Source organism: Portunus trituberculatus, chromosome 12, assembly GCF_017591435.1.
Source record: "Portunus trituberculatus isolate SZX2019 chromosome 12, ASM1759143v1, whole genome shotgun sequence".
NCBI lineage: Eukaryota > Metazoa > Arthropoda > Malacostraca > Decapoda > Portunidae > Portunus > Portunus trituberculatus.
Window position 1 is genome coordinate 12,917,720 of NC_059266.1, and position 18,527 is coordinate 12,936,246.

Consider the following 18,527-nt stretch of genomic DNA (forward strand, 5'->3'; position numbering starts at 1 on the left):
GAGTATTTAGGCAATGTGATAGATTTGGTGGCCATGACAATTACCCTGCCAGAGTGTAGACGGGATAAGATTTTGCATCACTGCTCTATTTTAGTCACTAAAATTAAAGAGAAAATTAGAGTAGTGGCTAGAGTGGTTGGACTCCTTGAAATCTTTTACCCATCTCCTCAGAGGATTGCACATCAAGGTGCTTTGTGATAATACTATGGCGATTAATTATGTGGATGAGATGGGCGACGTTAAGTCACTGGTTTGTGATGACATTTGTCTTGGTATATATATATATATATATATATATATATATATATATATATATATATATATATATATATATATATATATATATATATATATATATATATATATATATATATATATATATATATATATATATATTTTTTTTTTTTTTTTTTACATAGGGAAAAAAAGTAAGTAAAAAAAGGCCCACTTGAGTGCTGGCTCTCTAAGAGGTGCAAAAAGTGCCAAACCGTCAGCCAGAATTAGGGGAGCAAATGCCTCGATACCTCCCTCTTAAAGAAGACAAGTTGTAGGAATTCAGAAATACAGATGCAGGGAAGGAGTTCCAGAGTTTACTAGTGAAAGGGATGAATGATTGAGAGTACTGGTTAACTCTTTCAGTAGAGAGTTGGACAGAATAGGGATGAGAGAAAGAAGAAAGCCTTGTGTAGCGAGGCTGCAGGAGAAGGGCAGGCATGGAGTTAGCAAGATCAGTAGAACAGTTACCATGAAAATAGTGATAAAAGATAGAAAAGTATGCAACATTTTGGCGGTGAGAAAGAGACTGAAGACAGTTAGTAAGTGGAGGGGAGTTGATGAGATGAAGAGGTTTCGATTCCACCCTAACAAGCAAAGCTGTGTGACTGGAGCCCCCCCCAAACATGCGAAGAGTACTCCATACAGGGACGGATAAGGCCCTTATACAGAGTAAGCAGTTGGAAGGGCGAGAAAAACTGTCAGAGACGCCTCAAAACACCTAACCTCATAGAAGCTGTTTTAGCAAGAGATGATATGTGGTTTCCAGTTAAGATTATGAGCAAAGGACAGACCGAGGATATTCATTGTGGAAGAGGGAGACAGTTGAGTGTCATTGAAGAAGAGGGGATAGTTGTCTGGAAGGTTGCCGAGTTGATAGATGGAGGAATTGAGTTTTTGAGGCATTGAAAACTACTAGATTTTCTCTGCCCCAATCGGAAATCTTAGAAAGATCGGAAGTCAGGCGTTCTGTGGCATCCCCGCGTGATCTGTTGACTTCCTGAAGGGTTGGACGTCTCTGAAAAAACGTGGAAAGATGTAGGGTGGTATCATCAGCTTAGGAGTGGATAGGGCAAGAAGTTTGGTTAAGAAGGTCATTAATGAATAATAGAAAGAATGGGTGACAGGACAGAACCCTGAGGAACACCAATATTAATAGGTTTAGGAGAAGAACAGTAGCTGTCTACCACAGCAGCAATAATTAATTAATGATGAAAGTCTGGATATTCTTGCTTTGACTGAAACATGGGTGAGTGAATATGACACTGTGAAAATTAAAGAAATGACCCGTGACACTCATACATTTGTGCACATACCAAGGAAAGAAGGAAGAGGTGGTGGTGTTGGTCTTTTACTTTCTAGAACATGCAATAAAATTTGGGTGGATAAGTCAGAAAAATGGGAGAGCTTTGAACATATGCAAGTTAGCTGTGAGCTTGGTGGTAGAAAATCTATGTTTATAGTGGTCTATAGACCTCCAATCCTAAGTGCCCAGTCGTTTATTGACGATTTCAGGAAATACTTGGAACTGCTGGATATGGTGAGCATTAATATTTTTATTTGTGGAGATTTTAATATAAGAATGGATGAACAAGAAAACTATATAGTGAGGGAGTTTCAAGATATGATAAAATCCTTTAATTTAGACAATAAAGTAGAAAAAGCAACATCTGCTGGTGGACATATAATTGACTTGGTCTTCTGTGACTCCGATCATAATCTTGTTTGAGAAGTAAATGTTGATGAAATCTGCAGGATTTCACCAGTGCACAGGATGGTTACTTTTCAAATATCTTGTAAAAAAGAAACTACGTACACTGAGCGATTAGTGTTTCGTAGGAAAAATTATTTTGACCCTGAGCGGCTGGTAGCTGAAGTGTCACAGGCCATTCATTTAAAAAAGGATGATGTGTGTACTCATGGAAGAGTAGCAGTTGAGAAATGTGAATCTTGTTTGTCTGAATTATATAATGGCAAAATGAAAAAAAAATACAATGAAATGTGTGCACTTCATGAAAAGGATATTAAAATAAGAGATCATGCACCTTGGTTTAATACTGAAATTTTTAATAGCTAAGAAAGAAAAAGGTGGCGTAGACTACAAACAGAAGAGGCAAGAAGGGAATATATGGACATGAGAAACAGGCTAAACAAACTTGTACAGAGGAGAAAGTGTCAGTACTATAGACAGAAGTCATTAGAGTCACGGTCTAACATTAGTAGATTATACAAGATACTGGATAATTTGACAGGTAACAGGAGAATAAATAAGTTTCCTGAGGGGTTTAATGACACTGTGCTGGCAAATATGTTCCTTGACTTCTTTGATCAAAAGATAAAGTCAATTGTGGAGAGTTTTAGAAATGAGGAGCTTGAAATACCCATGAATATGCTAACCCCTCGGGCTAAGCTACTCTCCTTTAAGCAAGTAAGTGTGGATGAAGTAAAGGAGATTGTACATAAAGTTAATATAACCTACTGCGATAATGACCCATTACCTATTAGTGATATTATTCAGAGTGAGAAGTTCTGTGAAATTCTGGAAATTTTTAAACTGATTATAAACAGTAGCTTCATGAACAATGCCTTTCCTGTCTCTGAAAAAATGGCATTGATAAAGCCCATTGTAAAGGGTAAAATGGATACGCTGTGCTTGAGTTCCTTTAGACCTGTATCTAATTTGACCTTTTTATCAAAGATTATTGAAAGTGCTGTATTAAACCAATTACTCGACCATTTGAAAGTAGTGCAGGCTTTACCGGATAATCAATTGGCTTATAGAAAACTTTATTCGACTGAGACAGCTTTATGTTCAGTTATCAATGATCTGATAATCCTGATGGATGATGGAAAATGTGGTTTGCTAATTTTACTGGACTTAAGTGCAGCATTTGACACAGTTGTTCACAGATTGCTTCTTTTAGATTGCAGGTTTGTGGGTATTGATAGAGATGCACTAACATATTTAGAAAGTTATCTTGCAAACAGGCAATACTGTGTTCAAGTTGGTAAATCTTTCTCAGACAAGAAGATTTTAGAAAGAGGAGTACCCCAAGGCAGTGTTTTAGGTCCTATTCTGTTCTGTATATATACTATTGAACTATCACACATACTAAGAAAACATGACATTGACTTCAAACTGTTTGCTGATGACACACAGTTTTACATGACTTTGAACAATGTAGATAATGTTGAAGGAAAGATAAAATTTATTATGGATGATGTTGGTAGATGGATGGAATCCAAGCAGTTGAAACTTATCAAAACAAGACTGAATGCTTGATAGTGGGTAAGAATAAGGACTTAAAGAGGATTGATATGTCCACATTATATATTGATGGTAACAGTTTGGGTGTTCGTGATACAGTGAAGGATCTGGGAGTATTATTGGACTGTCATTTATCTATGAAAGATTAAATATGGCAGGTGGTTAAGACGGCAAGATACCATCTGAAAAATATAGGTTTTGTCAGAAAATACTTGGATGAGAAAACTACGAAGATGCTGGTTCATAATCATGTGATAAGCAAACTGGATTACTGCAATTCTCTGTATTATGGACTGCCTAAGTATCTCTTAAAAGACTTACAGCTTGTCATGAACAGAGCTGCCAGACTGATTACAGGCGTCTCTCCTCGTGAGAGGATAACACCTGTATTGATAGATCTGCATTGGCTGCCAATTAAAGTAAGAATTGAGTACAAGATTAGTGTTATGACTCATCAGGCATTACAGTCTGAAAACCTGAGTACTTGAGGAACTTACTGGAAACATTCCACCATGACACTACGATGGAGCTGAGACACGATGCAGACCCATACAGATTACATGAGCCAAGATATAACCTTGACATGGGATGCTGAGCATTTGCAAGATGCGCACCAGGGATTTACAATAAACTGCCGAGTGATATCAAAGGTTGTGCCAGGATCGATATCTTCAAAAAGAAATTGAGGACATATTTGTTCAAGGAAGTTTTTTATTTTAATGGCATGGAAATCAAAGACAATTATAGATGCTAGTTGCTTTTGAGGGAGGCTCTGCTGAGCGCTGCCTTGCAGTGGAGCAGAGCTTTGAACAAACACCCCAAGTAACAAGTAATAAGTAACAATAGAGGGGTCAGAAAGGAAACTTGAGATAAAGTTGCAGAGAGAAGGATAGAAGCTGTAGGAGGGCAGTTTTGAAATCAAAGCTTTATGCCAGACTCTATCTAAAGCTTTCGATATGTCTAACGCTACAGCAAAAGTTTCATCGAAATCTCTAAAAGATATAGGATTGGTGCATTAGAAATAGTGCCTGGATTGCAGCTTCTCACATATCGGGCAAGTGCAATGTGTTGGCAAATGCTCTATCCCATTCCTTTAATGACAGACATGAGTGGCAGCTGAAGATGATATTTCAGGAGTTGTATATCTTTGGGACTCCTTGCATAGACCTGTTTGCTTCCTGTTTAAACAAGCAAGTGGCTCAGTTCTGTTCCTTGACACCAGATCCAGAGGCTGCTCATGTAGATGCTTTTACAATTCCAATTCTGATCCCTGGATATCTACAGAAGTTACGTGAGGAAAGGGCCCAAGGATGGATTGTTGTTCCACTCTCGCCGTTGCAACCTTGGATGGGTGTGCTCCTTCGGCTGCTGGTAGAGGACCCTCAGCTCATATGGAGTAGGAGGAATGTGCTCATGTATCCCTCCTCTGTAGAGGAGCACCTGATAATGAGGCTCGCCAGTTTGATGGCTTGTCAGCTGTCAGGACACAACTTGGAGCATGTGGAGTATCTGAAGAGGGTATGGAAATCATCATAGCTTCCTGGAATCCAGGGATTGAAAGACAATACAGCCCTCACATCAAGAGATGGTCAAACTTTTGTAGCTGAGGGAACATTAATCCTCTTACTCCCTCTGTTGCTGACATCTTGAATTTTTTGTCTCATACTTTCCACAAAGGTGTGGGCTATGAGAGTACTAACATGGCAAGGAGGGCTCTCTCAGCCCTGGGCATAGTGGTGGAAGGATGCAGGATGGAATCACCCTTTTGTCAAAAGGTTTCAGTGCGGGGTTTTCAACTTGTGCCCTTCTACGCCCAGGTATGAGGCAACCTGGGATGTGAAAACTGTGTTGCAAAGGATAAGGACCATGGATCCGCTACACAGCCTTTCTTTGAAGGACCTGTCGCTCAATTTGGTGATGGTGATCGCACTGACACAAGCAGCCAGGGTTCAAACATTGCACTTGTTAATGCTGAGGAACATCACCTTTGGAAGAGACTCTGTTTCAGTATTGTTAGGGGGTAACATCAAGCAATGCCAGCCCAAATTTAATGTTCAGACAGTGGAGAGTTTAGAGCTTATACTCAGGATAATAGGTTGTGTGTATATATGACCATGAAGGACTATATAGAGAAAACTGAGAAGCTCCGGACAGAATTTGGGAATGCAGACGGGAAACTGCATAAAACCTCATAGGAGTGTTTCTAAAGACACAGTGGCTAGGTGGCTCAAGACAGTGTTAGATAGGTGTGGGATTGACACCAAGAGGTTCACGGCGCTGGCCGTGCCAATTGCCACTATCATGGCCAAGGCTGGTTGGACGTGGGGAGGCCACGTTCGCTAGGCATTATAATAAGGATATACTCTGAGACACAGACCCGTTTCAAGAGGCGGTGTTGGGTTCTGTGTAATTCATGTTCATGTATATGTTATGTTGAGTTTTACATGTTTTGATTTATTATGTTCAGTGAGGGTAATGTTATGTTTCCATAATGAAGATTGGACTCTCTTTTTAGAGAGTTTTCTTTATACCTGTTTACATGACATGGCATTTGACAGGATTGGATGGATACAACATCCACATGACTTTAAAATCTCATGTGACAGCACCATCTAGCAGACATGTGATTTGCTGAAGTAAAATTATAGAAGTACATGAGACTTACCATAGGTCAGTTGAAATGTGCTTCGGATTTTGCGAAGCAATCCACCGCTGCTGGAGAGAGCTTTCACATGAGATATGCAAAGATCAAGGTACCGGCAGACTTTAAAGAACTGAGAGCCACCCACATGCCACAAGGTCCCTAAAATGCCCGTCGGAAAGCTAAACCCAAAATTCAAAACCCCATCTTTCTGAAGGGTGGGAGTGGCGGGCATGTGAAAGCTCTCTCCAGCAGCGGTGGCTTGCTTCGCAAAATCCGAAGCACATTTCAACTGACCTATGGTAAGTCTCATGTACTTCTATAATTTTACTTCAGCAACCCACTGCCATTGCTGGAGAGGCTACACATGAGATTTTGAAGCCATGTGGGTGTACTCTCAGAACTACACAATACTTAACATTCTCCAAGTGAGTGATTGATAATTAAACAAACTAAATATGAATCCAAACTTCATTGAATGAAAAAATCCTCCTCCTTCCACAGATATGGCCCTTACAAAAAAACATATAGTACATGTATAAAAAACAAAATAAGTCAATTGAGTTCCAACGCAAATGAATAGAGAAACCTGTTAACATTACAATACAGAATCCAGTATGGCCTCTTGAAAAGAATCTGAAACCTGAGTGATCTCCTTATTATAGTGTTTAGCAAAGGTTGTCTCCTGAGTCCAACCCGCCTTAGATAAGATAATGGGAACTGGGACGTTCATGGCTTTGGTCTTGGAAGCAGAGGCTGGTCGAACACTTCCAGCCGTGAATTTCTTAGTATTGATACCACAGTCGGCAAGGACAGTCTTAATCCACCTTGACACTGTATCTTTGGAAACACTTTTATGTGGCTTCACCAAACTGATGAGGAGTTTCCCATTATCCTTCCCAAATTCCTTTCTCAGATTCTCCGTTCTGTTAAGATATTCCTTCAAGATATTCACAACACAAATTCTAGAATCAGGTAAATAAGCATGAAACTTAAGCATTCTAACATTAAACTTAGGATGGCATTGCTTAATGTTGCCCCCTAACAAAAGAGATAGAGAATTTTTGTCAACAATAGCATTGGAATACAATAATAAATGTAAGGTCTGTACTCTCACAGCCTGAGTCAATGCCATAAGCATCACCAATTTCAAAGTTAAAGACTTCAAGGACAGGTCTGGTAATGGGCCTATGGACCTCAGCTTCTGCAATACAGGCCGCACATCCCAAGTTTCAGCATACCTAGGGCAAGAGGGTCTCAAGTTAAACACACCACGCATAAACCTATTGATAAGTGGATGATTCCCAGCTCTACATCCTTCCAACATAATTCCTAAAGCAGAGAGAGCACCTCTTGCCATGTTAACGGACTCATACCCCACCCCTCTATGAAATTTCTCTGAAAGAAAATTCAAAACATTAGTTACAGAGGGAGTAGAGGGATTGATATTCCATCTATCACAAAATGATGACCATCTGTTAATGTGTGGTCTATATTGTCGCATCGTACCTGGTCTCCACGATGCCATGATAATCTCTGTACCTTCTGACGATACACCTCTCCCTCTAAGTTGTTGCCTGACAAAAGACATGCCATCAATTGGGTGTGGGTCATAATCGGATGTTCTTCCGCTGATGAGGGATGTCGTAGTACATTTGTTTTCTGAGTGATGAGCCTGGGGGCCTTGACCAACATTTGCAGAAGAGGGCCCATCCAAGGTTGGGAAGTCCACATTGGAACAACAATCCACCCCTTTGCTCTCTCCTCCCTCATTTTCTGTAGACACCTAGTTGTAATAAGAGAAAATGGTGGGAAAAGGTAAATCAGATAGAAATTGGCCCAATTTAATGTGAACGCATCCACATGCTCTGCTTCTGGATCAGTTTAAAGTTAGCATGCCCTAACAACCCCAAGGCCCCATTAAGCATAGCCACCTCATGACCAACAACCTGATTGTGCTCCTCATTAGTAAACTTGTCTAGAACAGTAAGTGATTTAACAATGATAGTGGCAGCCTTAGTTATATCCTTGCCGACTTCCTTTAGTCTGAAATCAGCTTTCTTTGCCTCAGTGGGTAGGGCATCCAGCACTTGTGAGTTGCACTCGACTGCAATAAGTGCCTTACAGTTTCTAGGACGTTTAGAAACCTCATCTGCCAAAATCTCCTTATGGTCTTCATCTTTCAAACCATGAGAAAACCAGTGATTCACCATTGCAGCAATCGGTTCTTCAATAGCTTCAGAACAGTCATCCACGGGCACATAGGCCTTAGCTGCTTGTAACAGAATACTGCCAGAAGGAACCTCATCTTCAATCTCACCTTCTTCAGCACTCACTTCTTTTGACCTAAACCCAGAAAATTCACCAGAGGTAGAAGGGGGATGGGAGGCAGAAAATTCATGAGTACCACCTAAGTCCTGTGCTGGCCCAGATCTGATGCCAGCTGTCCCAGGCTCAGAACCAACACTTGCACTGTCACCTCTGTCACTCCTAAGTTTATTCACATCCTCTTGAAGTACAGCCAAAGCCTCCAAAATCTTGGATAAAGAATTATTGCTAACTTCTCCAGACTGGCTAACTGGTGGTCGGGCGTCCATCTTAAACACACGATCACTTGCAACGGCATCCTCACCAGCAGAGGCCCCAGACCATTGAATATTCTTCCTCGTCTTATGCCTAGTGGACGAATAGAGTCGGCTTCCACGAGAATGTGAGGAACCGCTTCTTGGAGGTGTAGAACCACCCGAGGAAGACATACTGATGTACCAAACTCCTTCACAACGGCACACTTCTGTCACATGTCCCGCTCCTGAGAGATAACGGGAAAAACCACAGGCACAATACAACACCCACAAGACCACAAGTAAATAACAATAGTCAATTGATAAATGACAACCTGCTCCAAGTTTGGATAACAGGTAACAAGGGTGCAACGTGTCCTCCTGCTCCAAATGGATAACAGGAAAGGAACACCAGGCACTATTCCCGCTCCAACGGGATCACGGGGTAATAAAGTAAGGTATTAAATAAGTGCCAACCCGCTCTGAAAAACAGATAACGGATAACCAATCCCAAAATGGCAAACCGCAGCAGCAAGACAAACACGTCTTGCCTGTACCGAGAACAAAGCATCACTGCCGGTACCTTGATCTTTGCATATCTCATGTGTAGCCTCTCCGGCAATGGCGGTGGGTTGCTGAAGTAAAATTACTGAAGTACATGAGACTTACCATAGGTCAATTGAAATGTGCATCGGATTTTGTGAGCCAAATTACCTCTGCTAGATAGGAGCTCTCACATGCCCTCCTCTCCCTCCCTTTGTTAAGTGGTGGATCTTGAGTTTCCCCAATGACAACTTCCATATTTGAATGGTTGGGAGGTAAAGATTCATGTGAGTGGTTGCAATCTTTGAAGACTGACAGTGTGGTGAAGCACAGCGTCTCTCATGTGAAAGCTCCCATCTAGCAGATTTGCCTGCAAAATCCGAAGCATATTTCAGGAGGAGACTTTAATGGAGGATCATGCAAGGAAAGAAAGACATTGAAGGCCATAGCTGCTTTCTCATAATGAAATGATTTTAAACTAATTAGCAAGTATTAATAAAAGAGCTGATCTTTTATATAATGTTAATATATGTTTCAAATGTAACTTGAACTGTTGTATTGCTTCTCTTTGCAGACTGTAGATTACTTCATAGTGCCTGTGATTGGTAAGGTATTCATCATGGAGGCACTCATCTATGGATCCTTCACAGTCCTTGCCTTGGTGGCTTTGGTGTTCCATGTGTTTGCCTTGAAAACAAAAAGCCAAATCTCTTCAGCAAATAATCCACACTTCAAGAGATTTCAACATTCATTCTTCCTGGTATACTTCATGGCACTGTTCTCGGACTGGCTGCAAGGACCTTATGTGTACAAGCTCTATCAGCACTATGGATATGCTAGCAACCAGATTGCTCTATTATATGTGGTTGGTTTTGCTAGTAGTGTAATATTTGGGACAACTACAGGACCCCTGGCAGATCGGTTTGGTAGAAAGAAAATGGCCTTGACATTTTGTGTGATGTATTCATTTTGTTGTCTCACGAAACTTAGTTCACAGTTCTTTTGGCTGTTTTTGGGTCGTGTATTTGGTGGCATCTCAACTTCCATGTTGTTCTCTACTTTTGAGTCATGGTATGTATATGAACACACAGAAACACATGATTTCCCCAGTGAATGGCTAACTGTGACATTCTCCAAAGCTACTTTTTGGAATGGCGTGCTTGCCATCAATGCTGGGGTATTTTCAAATATATTTGCTGAATCTTTGGGATATGGACCAGTATCTCCATTCATGCTATCAATTCCATTTTTAATGATGGCTGGCCTGATCATCTTGAAGACCTGGAAGGAGAACTACGGGAACCAGAGTCTCAACTTACGTCGCTCATGCATGGATGGTCTGAGGTCCATCCTATTCAATGAAACTATCCTCTACTTGGGTATTGTTCAGTCCCTATTTGAGGCCAATATGTACATTTTTGTGTTTCAGTGGACCCCTGTGTTAGGTGGAGCTAACCCTCCCTTGGGTATGGTATTTGCCAGCTTTATGGTTTGTATCATGATAGGTTCTTCCCTCTACTCTATTATGCTAGCCAAAAAGTTCACTTCAGAACAGTTGTTGGTGTTTGCTGTGATATTGGCCACTGTTGCCATGACCATTTGCATTTATTCAACTGGCGAAGGTTACCTGTATCTCTCTTTCTTGGCCTTTCTTATCCTAGAAATTGGTGTGGGCATGTACTTTCCTGCTATTGGGTACCTGCGCTCTCAGGTCATTCCTGAGGAGCTGCGTGCTGGCATCATGAACTGGTTTCGTGTACCAACCAATGTCATTACTTGTGCCAGTCTGCTACTGGTTCACAATAATACTATAATCAGTTCCACTCAGGCCATGTTCACTGTCTGCACTGTTATGTTGCTTGTGGCAATCATCATCAGTATAAGGTTTGTACGGCTTTTCAGCTCCAATAAGACTCCATTGCCTCAGAGTGAAGATCAGGTGCCTTTAACCAAGGCAGAGTTATAAATGTCATGCATGTAGTTTGTATGGTAGCTTTTGTTCTGTACAGTTTGAATCATTAACTAGAATTTATATCATTGTACATTGTCATTATTTGACATTTTTTGTTTACAATTTTGTTTTGTTTTTGTATTTTCCTGTTATAAGGTGCACACTGTAGTAAACTTCAATGCAGTGTCCTGTGAGCACTTGACACATTTTTCATTAGACAACAACTGACAATATCTCATATTAAATTAATAAACAAAGAATATGTGTAAAAGGAAGTATCACATCAGATGTTGTGATTTCAGATTGTGTTAGGATTACTTAGAATAAATTATTTATTTTCTGTAAATGGTATGTAGAAGTTTAGAGCTATATTTTCCTCTGTGATTTATAATGTTTGTAATGCATGATTTAATTTAATTTTTGGATTCTCTCTCTCTCTCTCTCTCTCTCTCTCTCTCTCTCTCTCTCTCTCTCTCTCTCTCTCTCTCTCTCTCTCTCTCTCTCTCTCTCTCTCTCTCTATTATTTTGAAGGATTTCAAACATGCTTGCTTGTTATCCTTGTAGCTCATCATGCTGCATGGTCTTTATAGAAACAATATCATTGTGCACACATACCATAGTTCACTGAGGTCCTTCTGGACCACTTCCATTCCACATTTTCTTATCATATATATATATGTACGTACAATAAGAAAGAAAAGCGGTAAAGAGATGCAGGTTTTACACACACACACACACACACACACACACACACACACACACACACACACACACACACACACACACACACACACACACACACAAACTGTGCAGAGTCATTAAACAAAAAGAGGATTGTGAAATACTACAGGAAGACTTAAACAAGATCTGGAAATGGAGCAAAAAATGGGAGATGGAATTCAATGTGGACAAAAGCCATGTCATGGAAATGGGAAAAAGTGAAAGACGACCAGTGGGAATCTATAAGATGGGAGATGGAGTAGAACTAGAAAAAGTAAAAAAGGAAAAGGACTTGGGAGTGACAATGGAAGAAAATAATAAACCGGTAAGCCATATTGATAGATTTTTCAGAGAGACGTATAATTTGCTAAGGAATATTGGAATAGCATTTCACTATATGGACGAGGAAATGATGAAGAAATTGATAAGTACTAAAATAAGACCAAGATTGGAATATGCAGGAGTTGTGTGGACTCCCCATAAAAAGAAACACATAAGAAAATTAGAGACTACAAAAATGGCTACAAGAATGGTTCCAGAATTTAAAGGGATGACATATGAGGAGAGACTAAAGGCTATGGATCTACCAACCTTGGAGCAGAGAAGAGAGAGAGGGGATCTGATACAAGTTTATAAATTGATTAACGGAATGGATGAAGTGGATAATGAGAAACTGATCCTGAGAGAACAATATGACTTTAGAAGCACAAGATCGCATAGTAAGAAACTAAGGAAGGGACGATGTCTGAGAGATGTTAAAAAATATAGTTTCCCGCAAAGATGTGTTGAGACTTGGAACAGTTTGAGTGAGGAAGTGGTGTCAGCAAAGAGTGTACATAGTTTTAAAGAAAAATTGGATAAGTGTAGATATGGAGACGGGACCACACGAGCATAAAGCCCAGGCCCTGTAAAATTACAACTAGGTAAATACATAAGTGTAGATATGGAGACGGGGCCACACGAGCATAAAGCCCAGGCCCTGTAAAACTACAACTAGGTAAATACATACACACACAAAACTAAATAAGGCAATCAAAATAGACTTGGATAATAGGTATAATGTATGGAGAAGAGACAGAGTGGGTAAAGGAGGAGGAGGAGTCATGATTATGTTAAGGAAGGAGATAGTGATAAACCAAGTGGAATGTGGGGAAGGAAAAGCAGAAGTATTGTATATTAAGATGCATATTAATAAAAAAGAGTTAACAATCATTGTAACATATGTGCCACCAAAAACAAATTCATGGAACAATCAAAAATATAAAGACATGATAGATGACACAATAAGGAGTCTAACGAGAATTGTTAAAGAAAGGAGAAAAGTGATATTAGTAGGAGATTTCAACTGTAAAGAAGTGGACTGGGAAAATTATGAAAGTGGTATGGGGGAAGAAGCCTGGGGAGAAAGATTCTTGAACCTAATGATAGACAATATGATGGACCAGAGAGTAAAGGAATGCACAAGATTCAGAGGAAACGACGAGCGAGATTGGACCTAGTTTTACAAGGGGTATACAAATGAATGATGATATAAGATATAAGTGCCCATTGGGAAAGAGTGACCATGCAATATTAGAAATAGATATAGAAGAGGAAAGGAAGATAAAGACGATTCATGCAAAGGAGACCAATTAAATTACAGAAAGGCTGATATTGAAAATCTCAAGAACTATTTTAAAAACGAAGGTGAGGAAGGAAGAGGAAAACAACTTTGAAAAGGACATTGTCGAAAAATGTAAGGAGCAACCAAAATTGTTCTATAGATTCATAAATGGAAAAATTAGGCAAAAAGAAACAATAGAAAGGTTAAAAGGAGAGAACGGGATGGTGGAAGACCCAAAAGTATGGCAGAACTATTAAATAAAAATTCCAGGAGGTCTTTACTAAGGAATCCAAATTTGAAAGGCCACAGGGTAATAGAGACAATCTATATGAAAGAGATTAAAGTAACCAAGCTTGAAATAAAAGAGTTAATGAAGGAACTGGATGAAGAGAAGGCAATGGGACCGGATGAAGCCTCAGGCCGAATACTGAAAGAATGTAGGGAAGAACTAACAAGTCCTATATACAACATCATAAAATACTCAATAGAAAATGGAACAGTACCAGTAGAATGGAAAAGAGCTGAGGTGGTTCCCGTATATAAGAGCGGAAGGAAGGAAGAACCTTTAAATTACAGACCGGTATCACTAACTAGTGTAATAAGCAAGATGTGTGAAAGAATAATAAAAAACAATGGATCGAGTTCCTTGATGACAAGAAATTAATATCAAATAACCAATTTGGTTTTAGAAAAAGAGTCGTGTGTAACTAATTTATTGAGTTTCTATTCTTGAATAGTTGATAGAGTACAAGAGAGAGAGGATGGGTTGACTGTATTTATTTGGATTTAAAAAGGCTTTGACAAAGTGCCACATGCAAGATTACTATGGAAGTTAGAGGAGAAGGGTGGCTTAAAAGGAAGCACATTGAGATGGATAGAAAATTATTTGAGGGGAGAGAAATAAGGACGGTAGTTATAGTCCAGATAAATCAGGGAAAAACAAATTGCAATAGATTGTTTCTCATTCAGTATTGACATCCTCAGGTACATATAAAATATGAATCCATGTGGTGGAAGAAGAGAATTTTCAAAAGTCATATATCTGGTAAAATAATAGATCAGGAAACACAACTCAATAAAATTGAGAATGAGATAGAATGGAGGAACAAAGATAAATAAATATATGGAAAAAAATAATAAAATATTAAAGATGGAACAAAGAAAAGAACTAGTGGATCCATGACAAAATGATGAAGAAAATTGAGAACAAATGAAATATATATACAAGATGCATATTTTAAAATTGACAAAGTTATGAGGAAAATATACAAAAGATCCTTAAAAAAAATAATAAATAAGTCAAAAAAATTTATTACATTATAAGAACACTTAGAATAATTAGTGATGCTATGAAAGGGTTTTTCCTTCATTTCAGAAACCAAATTGACAAAAAAGATCTACAAATAATGAAACTTAATTTCTGATGAGAAATTATTAAGTCTGTTCTCTAAAATATGAAAAATAATAAACTATTGAAATTGAATAAATGTGCTAACAAAGATTTTCCTGAGAACTAGGGGATGTATGACAAAAGATCAAAATATAAGTTGAGAACAAGTCTTTTGAAATACAAGTTTATCCATATTTTGAACATTAACAAAGATATGAGATACAATAGACAGAAAGCCACCAATAAATAATAAAAAAACATATATAGTATAGTTAAAAAAACATATTACAAGAGGTTTCTAAATACTTAGTAATAGATAGTGTCCAGCTATAGAATGTGCCTTTCAATAACAAATGTAAAAGAAACATAACATGTTTTTTTACAAGATTATAATTTAATTCCTAATACAGTAAATTGATTTGATACATGAAACTTTCCTGCAGGGTATACACACAATTAATATTCAGGGTATTCACATCCTCATCAAGAACAAAATCTGGCACAGGGGAGTTTGAACAGGTTAGCCCTTTGAATGGACAGAGAGAGGAACACTCAATATTGTGTTTCTTGCAACTGCATCTTTGGGTGTTGATCCAGATCTACAGTTGCATTTGCTGACTAGAATAATTTTTCTGGTGCAGGTGGTCGGTCAGTCTTCACAGGCATTAATTGGATTTTCAATTAAATATTCCTCTGATTGTGTTCTGAATCTTTCCAGAATCTGATACCATAAGAAACTGTGAAAGATGCTGCTGATGTTGATAATAATAATAATAATAATAATAATAACAATAATAATAATAATAATAATAATAATAATAATAAAAAATAATAATAATAACTATAACTCCTAAGATGGTGAAAATTAAAGATATGATCATAGAGAAAAAAATAAGTGCTTTCATAAAAGTATGAAACTGTGTCAAATGTAAGAGGAACAAAAAATTTATTAGAAAAAATAGAAAAAAAAAAACTGTGCTCTACTACTACAAAAAAAAAAACTAATACTACTACTAACACTTATCAAAACAACAGAACAAAATAACCTGCCATTGCAACAAAAACACTACTACACTACTAATAATAATAATAATCACTTTGAGATGAACTTAGCACTTGAATATTATAAAAGATTAATGAGAGGTAGAACATACTTACAAGAAAAGTGATGATATGGGAATATCAGTGTTGATAAGCATCTGTATGAGCGAGTCAGGCGATCAGCTGATGGGATGAAGTAAGAAGAAGAACAATCTTGGCTTTCTGTATATTTTCCTCATAACTTTGTCAATTTTCAAAAATGCATAAAAGTATATAACAAAAGAGGAAAGTTTGTTCTACAAACTGATGCAGTCATGGATGACTAGTTCTGAGGAATATGTCTTTGAAAATAAAATCAGCAATCAAATTTAATAAAACAATCAATTCTGAAAATACAATTTTATAAAACAATCAATTCTGAACAACTATGAGTTGTGTTTCCTGATAAAACTATTATTTTAAGATATATGACAAGAATGGCCACCGTTGACCCCCTTCCACCACATGGATTCATGGGGATTTTTAGTATGATGTACCTGAGGACTAGTCAAGTCACTCAGAAGTGAGAAACAATCTATTGCAATTTGTTTTAGGTTGGGCACAATTTTATGCTAGATTTACTGGACTATTAAAGATATGAAGTCCAAATGGAGAGCAGTAGAAAGCGGAGTGCCACAGGGGTCAGTATTGGCACCAATACTTTTCCTCATTTATATTAACGACATGCCAGAAGGAGTGAACAGCTACATAAATCTGTTTGCAGATGATATGAAACTGTGCAGAGTTATAAAGCAAAAAGAGGATTGTGAAATACTGCAAGAAGACCTAAATAAGATCTGGGAATGGAGTAAAAAGTGGGAAATGGAATTCAATGTGAACAAAAGCCATGTCATGGAAATGGGAAAGAGTGAAAGACGACCTGTGGGAATCTATAAGATGGGAGATGGAGTAGAACTGGAGAAAGTTAAAAAGGAAAAGGACTTAGGAGTGACGATGGAAGAAATCAATCAACCAGTAAGCCATATTGATAGAATTTTTAGAGAAATATAATTTGCAAAGGAATATTGGAGTAGCATTTCACTACATGGACAAAGAAATGATAAAGAAATTGATAAGTACTATAATAAGACCCAGATTGGAACATGCAGGAGTAGTGTGGACCCCTCATAAAAAGAAACACATAAGAAAATTGGAGAGGCTACAAAAAATGACTACAAGAATGGTCCCAGAACTTGAAGGGATGACATATGAGGAGAGACTAAAGGCTATGGATCTACCAACCTTGGAACAAAGAAGGGAGAGAGGAGACCTGATACAAGTCTATAAATTGATCAACGGAATGGACCAAGTGGATAATGAGAAACTGATCTTGAGAGAAGAATATGACATCCGAAGCACAAGATCGCATAGTAAAAAGCTGAGAAAGAGAAGATGTCTGAGAGATGTTAAAAAATATAGTTTCCCGCAGAGATGTATTGAGACGTGGAACAGTTTAGATGAAGAAGTAGTGTCTGCAACGAGTGTGCACACTTTTAAAGTAAGATTGGATAAGTGTAGATATGGAGACGGGGCCACACGAGCATAAAGCCCAGGCCCTGTAAAACTACAACTAGGTAAATACAACTAGGTAAATACACACACACATATATTCTGAGACGAGACGCGGTAGAGGAAGGACGCAATACCGTCGCTCCCGAGAATCAGCTGATCTTCACTACCTTTGTTTGGATTTTTTTTTCATGAATACAGTGTTAAATAATAATGAGTGAGAAAGATATTCCATCTAAAACATTACAAGGGCACTGGCCAAGGGAAAACAAAGTGTTGGAAAAAAAAAAAATCCCGCTGGTTGCCAGGCCCTGTTAAGAGGAAAGTAGGAGAAAGAGAAAAACAAAAATCTAAAAGGAGGGTCCAGTTAACGTAAGAGGTGTCTTGACACTCCTCTTTGAAAGAGTTTAAGTCATAGGCAGGTGGAAATACAGACACAGGTAGAGAGTTCCAGAGTTTACCAGTGTAGGGAATGAAGGAGTGAAGATACTGGTTAACTCTTGCATTAGGAAGATGGACAGAATAGGGATGAGAAGAAGTAGAGAGTCTTGTGCAGCGAGGCCGCAGGAGGGGGAAGGCATGCAGTTAGCAAGTTCAGAAGAGCAGACAGCATGAAAACAGCGGTAGAAGACAGATAAAGATGCAACATTGCGGCGGTGACTTAAAGAATCAAGACAGTCAGTTAGAGGAGAAGAGTTGATAAGACGAAAAGCTTTAGATTCCACCTTGTTTAGTAAAGCTGTGTGTGGATCCCCCCCAGACATGAGAGCCATACTCCATACACGGGCGGATAAGGCCCCTGTACAGAGCAAGCAGCTGGGAGGAGAGAAAATGGACGAAGACGCCACAGGACACCTAACTTCTTGGAAGCTGATTTAGCAAGAGTAGAGATGTGAAATTTCCAGTTTAGATTTTTAGTGAAGGATAGACCGAGTGTGTTTAATGTAGAGGAGAGGGAAGTTGAGTGTTATTGAAGAAGAGAGGATAG

At 38.6% G+C, this 18,527-nt stretch overlaps 1 protein-coding gene across 2 annotated transcripts in view; it reads left to right on the forward strand.

Annotated features, from left to right (window-relative positions):
* The window catches only part of LOC123502594 (molybdate-anion transporter-like), a 17,136-nt gene extending 5,533 nt beyond the window's left edge, over window positions 1–11,603 (forward strand). For both annotated transcript variants that reach the window (XM_045251754.1, XM_045251753.1), the window contains exon 2: window positions 9,861–11,603. In XM_045251754.1, the coding sequence (XP_045107689.1) occupies window positions 9,906–11,252 (1,347 nt within the window). In that variant the 5' untranslated portion in view covers window positions 9,861–9,905 and the 3' untranslated portion in view covers window positions 11,253–11,603. The remainder of the gene's footprint in view (window positions 1–9,860) is intronic.
* The last annotated feature ends 6,924 nt before the right edge of the window (window positions 11,604–18,527 follow it).